Below are 18,019 nucleotides of genomic sequence, written 5' to 3'. Positions count from 1 at the left end.
ACGGTCTTCTCTGGTGTCAAAACCATTTTCCATTCGTCCTGTTCGTCTAGGATATCGTCTAAGAGAGGATCAGGACGTAGATGATACAGTCTGCCCTCCGAAATCTTCCAGTTTGGATGATCGGTTGGGTTTTCCCTTACCTTGGCACACATGTCAGTATACCATGGGTCGTCTGTAAATTTTCCTCCTATACCGAGTGTGGCTAAGGGCGTATTCTCGTCTTCATCCTCGTACATTCGGGATAAGGCGTCTGGTACGCAATGTAATGAGCCCTTTCGATGGATAATCTCGAAATCATAGGCTTGCAATTCGAGAGCCCACCTAGCTAAGCGACCATTGGGGTTACGCATATTACGCAGCCACTTCAGACTACTGTGGTCGGTAATAACTTGGAAGTGATAACCCTCAACATAGGCTCTAAATTTGCGTATCGCCCACAATACAGCCAAACATTCGCGTTCAGTGACAGAGTAATTTCTCTCGGCTTTTGACAGGGTGCGGCTCGCAAAGCTTAACACGCGTTCTTCGCTATCATGGACTTGAGTCAACACTGCACCCAGGCCGGTGTCACTAGCATCCGTCTGAATCGTGAAAGTTTCGTCGAATGATGGACTATGTAGGATTGGAGCCGAAGCTATCAGCGTTTTAATTTGTAGGAACGTTTCTTGCTGCGATTCGCCCCAGTTATATCTCACGTCTTTCCTGGTTAACTGAGTGAGAGGATCGGCGAGTGTCGCAAAATTGTCCAGGAATTTCCTGTACCAAGAGACCATCCCTAGGAACCTGCGGAGTTGTTTTAGATTCTTGGGGGCCGGGTAGTCTAAAATTGGAGCAACCTTATGCGGATCGGGACGGGAGCCATCTCGATTTACCATCACCCCAAGGTACTTAACCTCGCTGCAACAGAATTTGCTTTTCTCCCAATTAATCGTGAGTCCAGCATCGCTGATCCGCTTGAGTGCGACTTCTAACCAATGTAAATGGTCTTCGAACGTGTCGGTAGTGATAATAATATCATCCAGGTACGAAAAAGCATGAGGTTCCAACTCAGGCCCGATAATCTTATCGCTAAGCTGTTGGAACGTCGCAGGGCCACCAACCACGCCATAAGGAAGCCGGGTGAACTCAAAAAGTCCGAGTCATGGCACCGTAAATGCCGTGAGGTGCATGTCTTCCTCCTTCATGGGGATCTGGTGGTAGGCACTACTCAAGTCGATCGTCGAGATGTAACGAGCATTCTGCAATTTGCTAAGGATGGAGTCCATGAATGGAAGCGGATACGCACTGGCCTTGGAAACGGCGTTGAGTTTACGGTAGTCTATGCAAAACCGGTAGGATCCATTGGCTTTTCGCACCATGACTACGGGGCTCGACCATTCACTGTTCGACCGTCGAATTATTCCTGCTTCTAGCATTTCCAACACTTGCTTATGCATCTCCTCCTCAATCTTCTTCGACACGGGGTAGTACCTCTGCTTGATAGGTCGAGCGGAACCCACATCAATGGCGTGCATGATCAATGAAGTGCAGCCAAGTGGTTGTTCGTTCTCTGGTAGCCACCTATCCAGCAGTTCGTTTAAATGGTTACGCTGCCGCGGCGTAACATCAACTAGGCCAATGGCCGCCAGGGCATTACTCTTGCCGTCAGTGAGACTAGATAACTCCAGAGGGATAGTCTCCGACGTGCCCTCAATCTCTAGGACATTCTGACGAGGTCTAATCGTGGCGCCAAATGCACGGATGAAATCCGTCCCTAAAATGCAGGAGGAATCAAGTTCGCTCATGATCATGACTTTCAGTACTTTTCGACGACCCTGTACGTCAAAGGGTAGGTCGACGTGACCATAAATCGGCACTAACTGGCCGTTAGCGAGCTTCGCTCCTGGTCCTTTATAGGGCGTAATAGTTTGTCCACAGGCCGAGGCAATCTGAATGCCGACCGGGCCAATGGCGGTGCGTGCAGCTCCAGAGTCGAACAAAGAGCGGACTCTGAACCCTGCAATTCCAACCTGCACCCACCAGCGACGGTGATCCTCCGGACTTGGATCTTCGGCCTTCAACGGCATGAGTGCGTCCTCGCTCTTTAAATCGAGCGATTCGCTAGAGGCCGTTGTTGCCTCGGGAGAAGTGTTGGCCTGACTCACTTCTTCCCTTGGTCTTTTCCCGACTTCTGGGAGCATTCTGGGCACGAACTTTTTACGTGTTGTGGCCAACTGCAACCATAGCATTTAACATGGGGCTTATATGGCCCACGAGCCTTCTGGTCTTTATTGTGGTCACTATCCGGTTTGCGTACCGTTCGTTTCGTTTTCTCCTCTACTACCTCTTCAACTGTCACGGTAGAGACACTTTTCGGCTTCGACTTCTTGCCGTTCTTCGGGTTATTTCCACCCGCTGTGATGGCTTTCGGCTGTAGTTGCGATGGTTGCTGCTGAAAGGCAGCAATGCCCGCAAGGCCTAATTGGGCTAGGGCCTCCTTTACTGCCGTCGCGATTAGCGTGCTCTGGAGCGGGCTCGCTGGTTCGACGGGTTCTGTTACAGCGTTCACGCTAGGAGTTTTCGCAGTGGTGGCTGTTGGTGTAGCCGGCTTTTCCTTATAGGCGACATGCGGTAGCAGGCTACGTTCCGGTGGAGGTGGCGGCTTGTAGTTGTCTCGATCGTGAACCAACTTCTCGGCGTCCCTCGCTAACGTAACTAGGGCGTCTAAGTCTGTGACGTCTTTACGTGGTACAATCATCTTGATTTCTGGCAACATATTGTCATAAATCATCTTCAATTGTACGTCTACCGGTGGAGGTTCATCTAACCTGCTGAGGATCGTCAGTACTGCGAAGATGTGTTCCCTCACTGACTCCTTTTTCCCTTGGGTACGCGCTTGGGCTTCGGCTAACAGCTGCATTTGGATGTCCTGATCGACTCCGTAACTTCGCCTTGCAGCTTTGCAGAAATCTGTCCATGTACACCAAGTGTATCGCAGTTGTCTACACCAGATTAGTGCTGGCCCCGTTAATACGTGCAACATAGCATTCAGCGAATCGGTGTCGTCTAGATGAGATGACATTCTGCATTCGTTGACTCTCTGTAGGAACTCTTCGATGCAAGTGTCTTGGCTGCCATCAAACTTTATTTTCCATTCTCGGGCGATTTTTCCGATGTCTTTACGTGATTGTGATGTCCACGTAGGAGTGGGTGTGCAGTTGAACGGATTCGTTTGCGTGGCGTCAAATGGCCAAAAAGGATTCGTGCTATTAGCGTATGGTGTTTCCCCAGGCTTGAGGAATGAATTGTTATTACCAATCGGTGATCCACCCCTCCCCTTAGACTCTTGATAGTCTGGAGTGTTACTCTGCCTTCTGAATGGATTTTGCCTAGTCTGATAGTTCTGTGTACCGTCTAAATTAATTATCCACGGGTTTTCGCTTGCGTATCGCGTACTATGCGCGTCAGGTTCAGGGTGTCGAATATCCAGCGTCTCTTGAAATCGAACTTTCCTACTATCAGCTGGCGTCGTCGGAGTGTACGAATTACTGGATTCAGCCATGTCTAAAATAACTTGTTCCAGCTGTTCTAGTTGTTGTCGTAAAGCTTCCTTCTCTTTGACGTCTGCGATGCGCATTCTAATCAGTTGTTCGTTTTGTTGCCTGAGGTACTCTTCGTTTCTCTGAGCATTGTTTGAGTACGTTACTTGCGTATTCGCTTGCCTTGTTCCTTGTGCTTGCGTTGTTATTGTGCTGGTACTTGTCGTTGCGGCTGTGCTGTTGCTAGTCGGCAACACACTTGTACCCGTTCGCGTTATGCTTGACAGTTGTGGATTATTAATCTGAGGTTCGAACTCATCTATGAATGTCAAATTTGTGTCGAACACGTTTACTCTGCTTCCTCTGCGCCGTGCTATTATGCAATTCTTCAGCGACATAGGTAACGTTTTATCTGTCTGTATTAATCTGTGGAGATCTGTGTCTCTTCTTGAACTAACTATAAATATTGGATCACTTGATTCTTGAAAATCTTCTGCAGTGTAGTCTCCGCGAAGTCGTCTAGCTAACCTACTTACATTTTCTAGCCTTGAATTACTCCGAATAAGATCTAGTTCGATTAATCTATTTTGTAATTCCAATGTCGACAGGGAAAGCGCCCAGTTTTCTATTTGTAAATCTAGTTCTTCTTGAAAAAGCGCCATCCTTTGAAAAATTCTTTTTGGTTTGCTATAACGAAAGGGTAAAGAGAGAAGAAAAAAAAAAAAAATTCACGCGGTTCTGACTCACTGTATTTCCAACAAACAAGAGAAACAAGTGAGCGCTCGTCAGATGAGTAAGCTTTGTTCTCCTTAAATTTTATAAGCGTTTGTAAAAAAAAAATAATCAAGTCGAATTTATTTCCGCGTGTCGCTCTTAAACAATACCTCTGCCTTCAATATTTAATTAGTATTGTGAGGGTCCGATTAATAAAGAAAAGTTTGATTTCACCAGGAGGTAACAAATTGACAATAAGGGGAAAAGTAATTCAAACAGATGTAATCACTGAGTAAATAAATAAAATAATGTTTGAATTACTCGCGTTAGCTACGAGCAGCTGTATTTTTAAGAGTGTACTTTAAGCTTCGGAGACTATTGACAGTCTTACTCACTGTGCGTTATATAACGGTGCGCTAGAATTTAAATTCGGCAAGCAGGTAATATGTTTATATCTAGGGCCGTATACGTGTGGGACGCTTAGGAATACTCAGTGAGTATGTACCTCTATAGCGTGAGCGCGTGCCGTATAAAACCACCTATGTTACTGTAAGCGTTGTACTGTACGTCTGCATGCCTATATGTATCGTACGCAGCTATCCTATAGATCAGACTGTATGTACGCAACTATATACCTATGTGCATGTACAGTGCGCTGCTATACTATACTGACTACACTGCGCGCGGTAAATATTCGCTTGGACTTATGTGTCGTACTTATAGTAGTAACTGTATGGGACAAAAAAAAATAGAAGGAGAAGAACAAAAATAATTGTTTGTGAATTCGTATTTTCGGTTACTAACTACGACTAAACAAATTTTCTACGATTTGAAGTCGTATCAAAAAAAAATTTAGATAACACGAAAAGGAAAAAAAAAATGTTGAGGGTGACAAAAAAACTCAATACGAATTCACGTACACAGAGGTACGAACCGCCCACAACAACTGTTAAAGCGAATCGCAAAAGCTCTTTCCGAAACTTATACGCTAAATGTAATAAGTCGTAATATAATATTTCGGCCGCGTCGACTTCGTCGAACGTCTACAACGCCGGAGACCGGTGTTGTTTATCTCGTGCGGCGAGCTCGCTCGACCGCGATGTCAACAAAGTCGCGCGTCGCTATGCTTAGCGTGTAACTTGCGTTCTCGCTCTAATATAAGCTTTTGTTCGCTGTATAGATTTTATTTCGGTGCGACTATTATTTTTCTTGCGATGCCGAAATTTGAAATCTTCTAAACAATTGTTATTGTTTAATCTCAGACGTTGGGCGCCAATATAACGGTGTACTGGATGCAGTTGCTCATTTTCCAGCTCCGCTATAATCAAGGTCCGTAGACCTCGTTACTCTCGAGAAAGAGAGTCGTCGGGATAGCACCTAGTGCTGAATAGGTTCCGGCCAGGCCAGTTATGCTGCGATCTCGTACATATGCGAGACGCAAGCCCGCGGAGGCGGCTGGGTCGGTGATGGGGCGAGGTACAAGTGTACGCGTAGGAACACGCAAAATAACGACTGTCGAGATTGTTGAGGAACTGTCACAGCGTTTATTGACAAACTATATACAGGGCTTGCATGCGAGCAAGCGAGGTCGCAGGTACGAGGGAGGATAAGGAGAGCCCTGGCGAGTGTAGCGTGAGAGAGAGAGAGAGAGACAGAGAGAGAGAGAGAGAGAGAGAGAGAGAGAGAGAGAGAGAGAGAGAGAGAGAGAGAGCTGGCACTTACAATTAGCCGGTATCGCCCTGATGTTCGCTGTCAGCAGTCGGAACCCCATCGGTGCAGTTCCGGATGCGGTAGCGAGACGCAATGTCGTATACGGACGCACACTCACACACTTCAACTTTTACTCTCCTAACAGCTATCTCTCGAAAGTACTGAGCGTCTCGCGAGGAGTCAGTTCAAAGGTCGGATCGTATCTGGCGGCACGCGTCTCAGTCGCGTGTCGCCGAATTTTCTCTCTCTCTCCCTCTCTCTCCGCCTCTCTCGCGTCGTCCAGCGGCTCTCCCCGCCTTGCCAGCGCTGGTACCTGTAACAGTGTGAATTTAGTACAAGTCTTTCTTCTCGCGGCATGCTGAGCTTATGACGTGCTAATATCGCCCGTCATAACTTATAAATTTAAAATTATCTTATTATTATATTCAACTTAACTTAGAGACTTCAATGTTATTAACTTAAATTTTTATATTAGTTTACAATTAAATTTATAGTATTCACTAATAAATAGACAGAACTGACATAGTAACTTTGATAAACGCGCCATAATATGACAACAGATAGTTAATTATATTAGAAAACCAAGTTAAAACAATCATAATGTCATATATATGTAGTATGACTCTAACAACTAATCATAGCAGATTTATTAACATGACATCAACATCTATATTATATCACGCCTTTTTTAAGATCATTCGTTTCATCGTCAGATCTTGATCTAAAGAACATCTAAAAAATTATGACCGTCACCATGACGAACAATTCCCAATTTCCCATTTATCGTCTATACTGATTTAGTAGTGTCTTGACGTCAGATTTAGTCCTTTTGCTCTGATGTTTTATCCGTCGTCAATAAAATCTAATCCTTCCGGTATTATGTTTAATACATTACATCGCATCAAAATAAATATATTTTTTCAAAAACTACATAATATTACTCAATAACAATACATTCTTTGAATTTAATTTAAATTTAAATATTAAGTATTATTTTTTAATGTTAGATCTAATTACTTCTAATTTTAAAATAAAATTATATTTTAATAATGGTGTATTATTTTATTATTGTTGCTGTTTTATATTTCTTTTATTATAAATTTGTAGAATATATATATATATATATATATATATATATATATATATTTTTAAACTTGAATCGATGTTTAAATATAACGAGTGAGCGTTAGCGAGTGAGTTAGTCCGATAATAAAGATTGCTCTGCTCGCGGTTCTTTTAAGCTTTAGTTTTTTCTGTGAACGCGAAGATAAAAACCGGAGCAGGTACTTGAAGAGAGGTTCCACAGCATGTCAACTTTGCCACTCTTGTTTAAAGACTGATTTCGACTGACCCCGAAGACAAAACAAAAGAGTGAAAAGAATTTAACCGCTTAAAACTTTAATTTGAGAAAGAGATGAGTATTTTATTCCCGTACATGACGATTAGAATCTGCATCCGTAAGCGCCACTCGTTAACTGAACGCCTGGTATGGATTAAGGTAGAGGACGTTGATTGGATCCTACAAGTCATTATCGAAATAAAAAGGGGATTGTTTTCAAGCGTTCCCGTCTTAATCCTGTTAATTAATGATTGGTATCACATCTGTAAGCACTGCTCGGTACTTGATTCCTAGATGGATCTAGGTAGAGGATGTTTGTGTCGATTCCTATAAGTCATTATTGAACTGAAGAATAACAACCCGCTTGAAGGATAAAAGGTTATGATTTGTCGGGACGACAATCTGAATAAGGGGGCTATGTTGTGATCGAGCCTGAATGTTGCGCAATTCGAAAGATACCTCCCGTAACGGGCATGACAGCCCATGAAAACGCATATAAAGTTTATTTAATCAACTGTTTTTTCACCTATATTTTGCAATATTGACACAATATTATTACAAATAATCTTCTAGCAATATTGCTTCAAAATACATATTGACTTTTGGAAATGCAATCCAAAAACAATCATTGCGCTTTATAGCAATATTTCTGCAATATTTTCGAATCTGATGAATCTACCAAAATAACCCTCAGACAATATCGCCGTAATAACTCCGTTCACTTTGTTGCTGGCACTTTTGCAACTTAATCTCCCGCTCCTGCCCGATGCCTGAAGTCACCTACTGTGGGGGGACCAGCTTCATTTAACAGCTTCCTTCTCTAACACAACACAGCCCTTTTTGGTTATTAACTGGCACTATTAAGTCAGACGGAATTTTCGCCAACTAATAGGGCAGCTAGGTTAAGTTGGTTAAATCAACCCGGGCCTCTATACTATTCGGCGTCCTAGGAGCGCCAAGTAACTCAGTTTTTTTCGCGGTACCGTCTTTGCCTCGTTGAGATAATGCTCTTAGCCTTTAGTAGGGCTACAGTGTCATTCTTGTATCCCTCCTCCAAAGTCGAAACTAGGGTTCCGTGTATCACCCTTAGCGCGGAAAAAGCCCATTCTTGGGAGAGCTCATTCATCAGTTGTGACGTAGCCAAACCCGGAAATAAAGACTGGCTATCAGGCCCCAGTCCTGAAACCTCGACACTATTATTTTATAAGTTATTTGCGAACTCGTAGGGAGTTTCGCGAGAATACCGCGGTTTGGCTTTTCTGCAGTGCATGTCGAAAAAATAGCACGTATATTAGTAGTATTTTACTTCAACATTCCAGTAATTACAACAATCGCTCTCCGGCTTAATATTCCATAGCTCGGTTGCGTTCTCAACACACGTGCACACACCGTCTCGAGGCTCGCTGCCTCAGTTTTCCTGCTTTTCGTCTTTCATAGCCTTTTGCTCGCTCTCACTACCACACTTTCTATCTTTCTATATCTGACCAATGATGTGTGTCTCGGTTGACGGTGGAACAAGAAATGACTTGCGACAATTGCCGCGGCTGTGCTCGTTCTTGCGGCTCCGGCTTGATCAATCAGCGCGCTAGTTCCTGAAAGTCCCTGTGATAGCACCAAACTTAGTAGTACCATCGATTTCAGTAGTACGTTTTTAGGCTAGCCTGCGGTTTTTTAGAAGTCCGTCGTTTACCCCAAAAGTCCGGCCTTAAAATCGAACCCTGCGCTACTACTGCAGTCATAGCTCCTTTCGACGCCCTTTTATCGTGTCGTATTCGTGTCATATTATCGTGTCATATTATCGTTTTGCTTCTCGATGAGCACAAGTCTTACTTGTTCTCACTGCAAGCTAAAAAATCTCTGCGCCAGACGGTGAATGTACATCTCCGAGAGCAGCTTAGGCCTTTGCGACGCAACGATCCTGAGCATCTCTGTGGGGATGCTGCGACAAGTTCGCCTTCTGTGAAAAAGAGTATCCCGTCTGCAAAGACCTCCGTCGCTTTTGTCTGGGATCGAATGGGGTGTAAGGAAAACAACCTATCGATCAGTTTTTCCATCGCTTCCACCTCCATGGGTTTCGTTTGTTTTATTTTCCCCATCTGTTGTGTTACGATAGCGTATTCATCGCCTAATTGGTCTATCTCTACGTGGTCGATGGTCTTTGCCCAGCAACGTCGTTTACTCTCTTTTATTGCGATTCTTAGCAATTCGTCTTGTCTCTTAGACAAGTCTTTGGCTTCAGGCTTTCTTCGTTTCCAGGCTTTTTGGGCCCTCTTTTTAGCGTAAAAGTTTTCTTTTCTGAGCTCGGTAATTTCGTCTGTCCACCAGTAAACCAATCTGTTCTGTTGGCTGGGGACATTCTAGGCATGAAAACTGTGAGCTTTTCCAAGCTCTGAGATCCTAGACAGTTTACGGGCGTAAAGAGACGCCTACGCCTTGTATCTAATTCTGTCAAAGTGCAGCGAATCGAGCTGTTCCCCGCCTCCGAATTTCCACGTAGCCACTACCGCAGCCGATTACTAGCCAAACGGATCTTACGCAAGAAACACCGCTACCGCTTAACTTAACAAGCTAAAACACTTGCCAGGCTTAAAGTTGCAACGATTCATTGGCCCTTTTCAAGGCCATTAATTGCTCTGGCGTTTAAGCGAACGCCATTGTTTCGTTTCCTTTCGTAGTTTCTATGCTGAGATCCCGAGATCGGATTAAGTACTTAGGTGGACTAAATCTGAAGAACAGAACGAAGAGATCCCAACACCTATACCAAGCATCAGCCAAGCATATATTTTTTAAACACCTGACTGGTGTACACTGTGGGGGGCGAGTTAGCAAGTAAATCGTTTACAGGAGTCCTACACAGCAAAGGGGTCTCACATAAGGAGACTGGATTGAAAATGTCTCCCTCCTCTATATAAAAATGTTTTATTTATTATTTTAATACTTAGTACTGTTATATTTTGATTTTTACTAATAAAATTAATTATATTAATTACAGATGTGTTCCACAAGGTGCTCCAAAATCTAACTTTATTCAAGGCTTAAGTATTATTGGTGTTCAGCAAATAGATAGAGTTGTTGAAGTGGTTGAAGAAACATTAAAAGGTAATACTGTGAAATTTTTAAATAAAAAGAAAGAAGCAGGCAAGAAAATAGGAGGTGCGCCATTATCTTTGCCTAAAGTTCGAAGAAATCCTCTTATCGAAATTATTGCAATAAACACTGGCTGCCTCAACCAATGCACATATTGCAAGACAAAGCATGCAAGAGGTGAACTTGGAAGTTATAGACCGGAAGAAATCATTGATCGTGCTATTCAAGCTTTTAAGGATGGTATTAAAGAACTATGGTTAACGTCTGAAGATACGGGCGCATACGGTAAAGATATTGATACAAATTTGCCCGAGTTACTTTGGAAATTAATAGATGTAATACCTGATAAATGTAGAATGAGAATTGGTATGACAAATCCACCTTATATTTTAGAACATTTAGAAGAAATAGGTAAAATTTTAAAACATCCAAAGGTTTACAGTTTCTTACACATTCCTGTTCAATCTGGTAGTGATAGAGTTCTTTTTGATATGAAAAGAGAATATAGTAGAAGTGATTTTGAGAATATTGTTGACTTTCTTAAAGAGAAAATACCAAATATAAATATTGCAACTGATGTTATTTGTGGTTTTCCGACAGAAACAAGCGAAGATTTTGAAGAAACTATGAGTCTCTGTCAAAAATACAAGTTTTCAACTTTATTTATAAATCAGTTTTTCCCAAGACAAGGAACTCCAGCTGCTAAAATGATCCAAGTTCCTTCTAAGGAAATAAAAAATCGAACAAAGTTAATATCTGAGTTTTTTCAGTCATATGAACCATACAACACTAAAATTGGAGAAATACAAGAGGTTCTTGTTACTGAAATAGCTCATGACAATAAGCATTATGTTGCTCACAATTCTTATTATGAACAAGTTTTAATTCCAATGAAAAAAGAGTACATGGGAGAAATGCTTAAAGTTAAAATTATATCTGCATCAAAGCATTCTATGAAAGGAGAAGCTTTTGATGAATACAAAACTAAAGTTTCTAGACCTTTTTTAACGCAAGCTCTAGTTCCTGAAGAGCAGCAAGATGTAAAACAATTCACATGGCATATGATAGCATTATTAATTATTATTTTTGCTATTATTGTTAAATTATGCTCGAAATTTGTATGTATCTAAATAAAATTTTATTAATGAATTATTCTAAGTAACAACAATCCCATCTACGTATTGTAATAAGTGTTGCAATGATTCGAATTTCGCGCGCTCGTATGTCACCCAATACCTAGCAGACGACGTCAGCGGCCTGCGCCCACTAGAGAGCGAAAGCAGACGACGTGTCAGATTCATGTTCGTAATCGTGCCGTCAACACCTCAACTTAGCCGTGAACATTTCCCAACGGTGAGCAAAGTGACGGTGCATAATAATCCATATCAATTACATTGGAGTAATATTGTGCATCTGAGTCTTATAGTCGAGAGAGAGAATGTGTAGTACAGCGCGGTATAGTCTGACTCTACGAACGAGAGTGTACGGTGTAGTATAGGCGCTTAGAGTATAGTCGCGAGGCACGCGCGATACGCTTGCTCTCGCTTGAGCTTGTCTGACTGCACAAAATCGTCGTAAACCAATAGATGGCGCGACGTTTACCATTTCTGAGTAATATCATGATCATATTTTCTTTTTGCAATTTATAACAATGTTAACGCTTTTCTGTTTCTCAAAAACTTGGTTTTGTCTAGACTTTTAGTTAACATATCAACTAAGTTCGAATTTAAATCTATTTTTACAATGTAAATTATTCCATTTTCATAATTTTCATTTATGTAATGATATTGCACTTCGATGTGCTTTGCAATAGTAATTGCACCTGAGTTATCCTCGAACATGTTTATAGGTTTATCGAATTTTAAATTAAACGGATTTTTACTATTTTCACTTTCACTGAAACTTATTACCTGACTTGACTCCAAGTTGCACACCTTGGTTAGCCACGACTCGGATGTGTAGTTGTGTTGATCGCTGGATGATTCACCATTCGATTGGGTTGTTCCGCGTCCACGACCTCGTCCTCTGTATGATCCACCTCTGTAGTTTCCTCTGTTGTAGCCTCTTCGATGACCTCGTTGACCTTGACTGGATTGAGCACCTTGTCCTCGGTTGCTCTGCTGCGGTGGTCTCGTGCATTCATTTTTGTAGTGTCCAACTTTTCCACAGTTGTAACACTTTCCTTTGGTTTGGACCGCAAAGGTACTGACGTTGCTTTTATTGTTTAACTCAGGTTGAGTCATATTTTTCTCTTTGATTTTTGACTTGACATAGTCTACGGTTCTTTGGTTCTCTGGGATTACATCTATAAAATCCCCAATATAACTGTAGCTTGGTGGTAAAGCTCTGAGCAAATATCTCAACTTTTCAGTTTCTTCTAATTTTCCACCAGCTGATTTAAACTCGTTTGTTACTTTTTCGAACTCAACGATAAATACATCTTGTCGAATTTTGTTATCATTTCGTAAGCCGTTTTACATTCGCCAACATATTCTAATTGCATGTCGGAGATAGCACTAATTATCATAGTTCGAGCTTTTAGATCAATCTTTTTCCAATCTGCTTCTTTGTCTTTGTACGTATTCGGCATTTCACCGACTGCTGGTTCCTTACACTCTTTATATTCTAACAAAATCATTAGTCTGATTTTCCAACTTAAATAATTTGCACCATCAAACACTGGAATCATAATATCTTCAATTTTTGCTTGTTTAGCCATTTCTTCTTCTTTAGCTCTTATATTTTCGTATACTTGATTTTTCAGTACAATAATTTTCTTGAATTCTTTCAATAATATTTTTCTAGTCTTATTTCTTATTTTCTTTGTTAATTCACAAAAACATGTGCTTAACCTCTAAATTGGACACGTGCTCTGTACTAGCACGTTACCACGCCGACTTTAATCCACTGACATCGCACTTAAATCTTGATTAATTTTCAAAAATCTTCTTATAAGTTTGTACCTGACGACTTTATCTTCGTCACTGAGTATATATTTTTTGATTTTAACCTTCTTTGACTGGTTAATCTTCACTTGAAACTTTTCGTTATTCGACAGACGTTTCGACACGAAAATTCGAATTCCAATGCTTCACAAGCATATAATCTTTCTGAGAAATTTTCTCCTTTAATATCACTACTCAATTTTTCACTGTGCTATTCAGTTCGTTAACAATAACCGCTAACTTCTTTTCCACGTGGTTTTTCTTCTAACCTCACTGTATAACCCCCCTTTATTTTTACATCTCCTCGAAGGTTAATGTAAAAAATGAAAATAAAAGTTTCCAACGCTCTGCTACCATGTTGGAAGATTGGATAAATAAGTGGACGTCAGACTATATATATATATAGATGGCGCGACGTGTACCATTTCTGAGTAGTATCACGATCATATATATTTACATTTTACAAAAAGAACTATAAATTCAGTGGAAGGAAGCTACGTGTCAAAGAATTGGCAGAGGTTTTTTTTAATGCTTAATCCAAAAGCTTGATACAAACGCACATGCTGCACGAACAGGAACTTTTCCTTCCTGACCGCTGGGGTACGTAAAATCGTATATACACTACGAGAGGTAAAATAACGAGTCCAGAGCTCGTGTGAATTGCCATCCGAGTCCAAAGTGAGGACTCGCAAATACTTTACCTCCCTAGATGCGTCATATACTATTTTCTTTTCAGGAATAAAAAAGAATCCGCTTTTTCCGATGCGGGGTGAGAAATAGTATACGGTGCAACTAGGGGGGAAAATCGGACTTTTCTTGCGAGGATGATGTTTAAGCGCCTTTCGAGTTTGAAAAAAAATACTTCCTGCTTGTTACATACCGTGTTTTTTGCTTCCTCCTAGAGGAAGATTTGTAATAGTAAAATTTTGAGTTTCGTCAAAACTTCTAGAAAATACTTTTTGGTATGTTAGAACTTCAAATCAAGTATTTTTAGAAAATGTCCGTATGGATGTGTGTGTGTGTGTGTGTGTGTACATATATAGTCACGTGGCAACTGAACTTCAGCGCGACAGCCGCGAAGATGCTGTCGCGTCAACGAGGAGGATTACTCACTTGTTAATTCTACTCAGCTATCCCTCGTCAATGCTGGAGTCGGCGATGGAAGTTAGCCGTCGGTGCAATGCCGACTCCGTTCAATGCAGCCGGGTTGCCTCGGTGTACAACTGCACGGCGTGCGAAACTCGCCGCGCTTTCTTCGCGTGTAGAGTCGTCCGCCCAGACGCGCACCCTGTAGCCGCGCCGTGATGTCACCGGCTTTACCTTACCGGGTTCGTCAGAAGGACGTGCTAAGGTTGCGGAATAATTAAGCGTGCATCTATATTCTGTGATAAAGTGATATATTCCCTTTCGGTGTTATTACAATGTACCGCGTAGCGTGAGAGGACGCTTTCGCACTCGCGGCTCGAGCCGAAGACGAGCCGATAAATCGGTGGCAGCGAGCCTCTGCTATGGCGTCTGCAGTTGGTTCGATACTCTGATAATCGCGCAGTAGCTATTATTGATGACTTACGGTGTCCGCGCGCGCGTCGATCGCTTGGCCTCCGCGTATCTACCAGCGGCTGACGGGGATAATCCTAACTGACCGGGAGGAGTCCCTCCTGGTCAATGTAGTGGCATTACTGGGGTACCCTGGGTGCTCTCGGTGATGTTGGCGTGGGGCTGGCTCCTCCAGCAGGTAGCCTCTGGTTGGTCTTGGTGCTCGCGTCTCGCCGTGTAAGTACTCGCGGGTGATTTACTGGTATCGCATGTCTAAATCGCATTAGCGCTCCTGCCTATCTGACTCAGCGCGCCGATTCCGCGCGCGCCTCTCGAGGATTGCCGAGCTGGCAACGCCGCTGTCGCGCATGAAGCTGCCGCGCGAAATACGAATTCGCGTTCGCTCGTCACACCCTCCCTTCGAGACGCTGCGTAAATCCTCGAAGCAGCTGTGCAACACTGTCGCGCGCCTGACCCAATGAAACTTTAAATAGGATAGGGGAATGGTAGTAAAGATCGTCACGATAAAAGAAAAAGACGGTGTTTGTAGAAAACCGAGGTACTCTATTCCCCTCAACTGCTCTGTTCGTCCTCTACATCTCTATTTTACAACTTCTTGTAGTCCCGGTGTGTCGACGTCAAGATTTGCTTGTGGAACGCCCGCTTTGGGCACTGGCGGGATCTCCGCACTCCTGGATACCCGCACATGAAGTAGCTTGGATTTTCCGCTCTCTTCTTGTGCAGATACTCTGCGCGCTGCAACTCCTTCTGCCGGGCGACTTCTTTCTCGTAGTGCGCACGTGCGAGACGTGCCAGTGCTCTGCGTGCGGCCTACTTCTCCAGGCGCGCCTTTTCCTCTAGCCGCTTGCACTCTTCGTGCAGGCGGTCAAGACGCTCCTGCGTCTTGCGCGCCTCCTCTTCGAACGCGCGGGGACGGTCTGCTCGTCGTCAGGACCTGCTCCTCCCGACGATTTTCAATCCGGTCGGCCCACGTCAACGCCTTCGGGTTGGCTTGTTGTCCTGCCGTTTGGAGGTATTCGTCGAAGCGCGCAAACAGGTCGACCTCCCACGAGAGAGAGAGAGAGAGAGAGAGAGAGAGAGAGAGTGCGTCGCGGCCTGACGACCGAGAACAGAGCGTGCGAGCCTATGAGAAACAAGAGCAAGCGAGACAGCAGTCCCCGCGCTACGAATAGGCGAGAGCGCCGCTGTGGCGGGACGGGAGAGCTGGAGAGCTAGGTCTCGATAGCTCTAGCTGAGCGCGAGACCGGCAGGCACTCTCCTACCCTAGCTGAACCAGATCACACGTGTCTGCGAGAAGATCCCGCTGGCTGCTATTAAGCTCGCTTAAATTTGTGCACCTTACTGTGGCGGACTAGAACTTCTGTCGAGTCTTCAAGGAACGTGAAGTTTAGCGTGTCGTTTTGATTTTCCTCCGTTTAGGCTTTCTCGCGGGCGCGTAGCTTCACTTGCGGGTCGCGAACGGTAAGACTCCTTTTTCGGCTAGGCTACCTCGTGCGCGGCTATCTTTCTGCGGCTATTTCGTTTAGTAATAAGTTTTCGGGTATCTTTTGTGCACGTTATTCCTGATTTTCCGTGAGTCTCGCTATAAGTCGTCGGACGCACGCGAGGGCTGCACGCCGGGATTCTGAGTTGCGTTTGCAGTATTCGCATTTAGTTAGGTTAAGTGTGTTTGAGAAATCCTGTCGAGGCGGACAAGAGCGTGTGCGATTTCGTGGGAAGCCTGAGTGAGCGGGTTACATCCCAGTACCTTGAGACGCGTGAGAGTCGTAGTTCATAGTTTCAATGAAATCCGATGGCTATCTGTTAATATAAAGTTGTGGCTATCTGTTAGTGTGAAATTACGGCTACCTAAGGAAAATGCGGTATTTTAGTACTCGATAAATCGAAAGGTATAACGGGTAACCTAGCTGTATACCGGCTATCTAATAATTGTACCTGCTCTGTAGAATTTAGTAGTATCCTCGGGTCGAAGTTGCGAGTTATTAAGTGTATTGTAAGGCTGAAATAAGATTACTTAATAAACTGTTAATTAATTATCCATTGTGAGGCAATTGATCTATCCCGAACCGCCCTCTCTCCTATACCGTCTTGAGGGACTGAGTCAGCCCAGCAAATCTACATTTCGTCGAATCCGTCGAATAAAGAGTCGCGAGACTCTGGCGCTCAATCAGCAAGCGCCTGGCGCCCGGGCATATGAGTGGGAAGTGACGAGACGTGGGCATTGTAACGTTGCCCTACTCAGGGAGCTCCCATACTAAATCTCTACGTTACGACATACATCCGCCCCCCCCCCCCTCACAATTTTCCATTCCGGAAAATTTTCTGGATTTTCTCTGACTGCTTTGAACCGGACATTATACCAGCAGTCTTGGGGTGGCGGATCCTGACTCATTGTTGCTATTTCTGGCTCCCCTGCTAAAAATATGCGATTAAATTCGATTGGAATCGATTAAAATTTAATCTAATTTAATCGTTTTAAATCCATTCAATCGACTAACCGAATCTCGTCGATTAAATTCCTATCGATTTAAATCGTTTTTAATACGAAAAATAAGTATTAAATTCAATATGATTTTATCGATGTTTATGTAGTAATTATTTTAGTGCAGTTGAATTGTAATTTTTTTCACTAATTTTAATCGATTTTAAAATCTCTAATCAACACTAAATCGTCTATTGATCTTAATACTAGTTTTATGAATAGCTTTGAATATATTTTAATTGATTTGAAAATCACTATTCATTACTAAATAGTTTACCGATGATAATACTAGTTTTATGAATAGCTCTGAATATAGTTGTTAAGTATAAGTACATTTGTGCTAGTGCACGAGTCAGCGGTGTTCGTGTGAGCGCGTGATGTATGAGTGAGAGAGAGTGGAAAGGGAACTCTAGTTCCAGGGCGCTCGCTTGAAAGAGAGTTGTCAGAGACTATATAGAGTCCTCGGTAGTAGCATCACGCTTAATATAATTATTATCTAGTCTTAAATTTTATTATATTAAATTACACTTAATAAATACTTAATAGTGTATTTATTTTCCACCACCTTATCATGGTAGCAGAGCGTGGTTTATGAAATTGTAATAAGTAATAAAAGTATCAACAGAAGTGATTATATTAAAAAAATAAAAAATATCTAGACTAGTGA

At 42.8% G+C, this 18,019-nt stretch overlaps 1 protein-coding gene across 8 annotated transcripts in view; it reads left to right on the top strand.

The window, feature by feature from the left end:
- The window catches only part of LOC100114050 (CDKAL1-like protein), a 148,252-nt gene extending 136,732 nt beyond the window's left edge, over positions 1 to 11,520 (top strand). For 5 of the 8 annotated variants that reach the window (XM_031928153.2, XM_031928151.2, XM_032601914.1 and 2 more), the window contains one exon: positions 10,274 to 11,520. In XM_031928153.2, the coding sequence (XP_031784013.1) occupies positions 10,274 to 11,498 (1,225 nt within the window). In that variant the 3' untranslated portion in view covers positions 11,499 to 11,520. 8 annotated transcript variants of the gene reach the window in all.
- The last annotated feature ends 6,499 nt before the right edge of the window (positions 11,521 to 18,019 follow it).

The sequence above is a fragment of the Nasonia vitripennis genome (assembly GCF_009193385.2).
Source record: "Nasonia vitripennis strain AsymCx chromosome 4 unlocalized genomic scaffold, Nvit_psr_1.1 chr4_random0004, whole genome shotgun sequence".
NCBI classification, from domain to species: Eukaryota; Metazoa; Arthropoda; class Insecta; order Hymenoptera; family Pteromalidae; genus Nasonia; species Nasonia vitripennis.
Note: the sequence above shows the minus strand (reverse complement) of the source record. Positions and strands in the feature narration are given on the sequence as shown.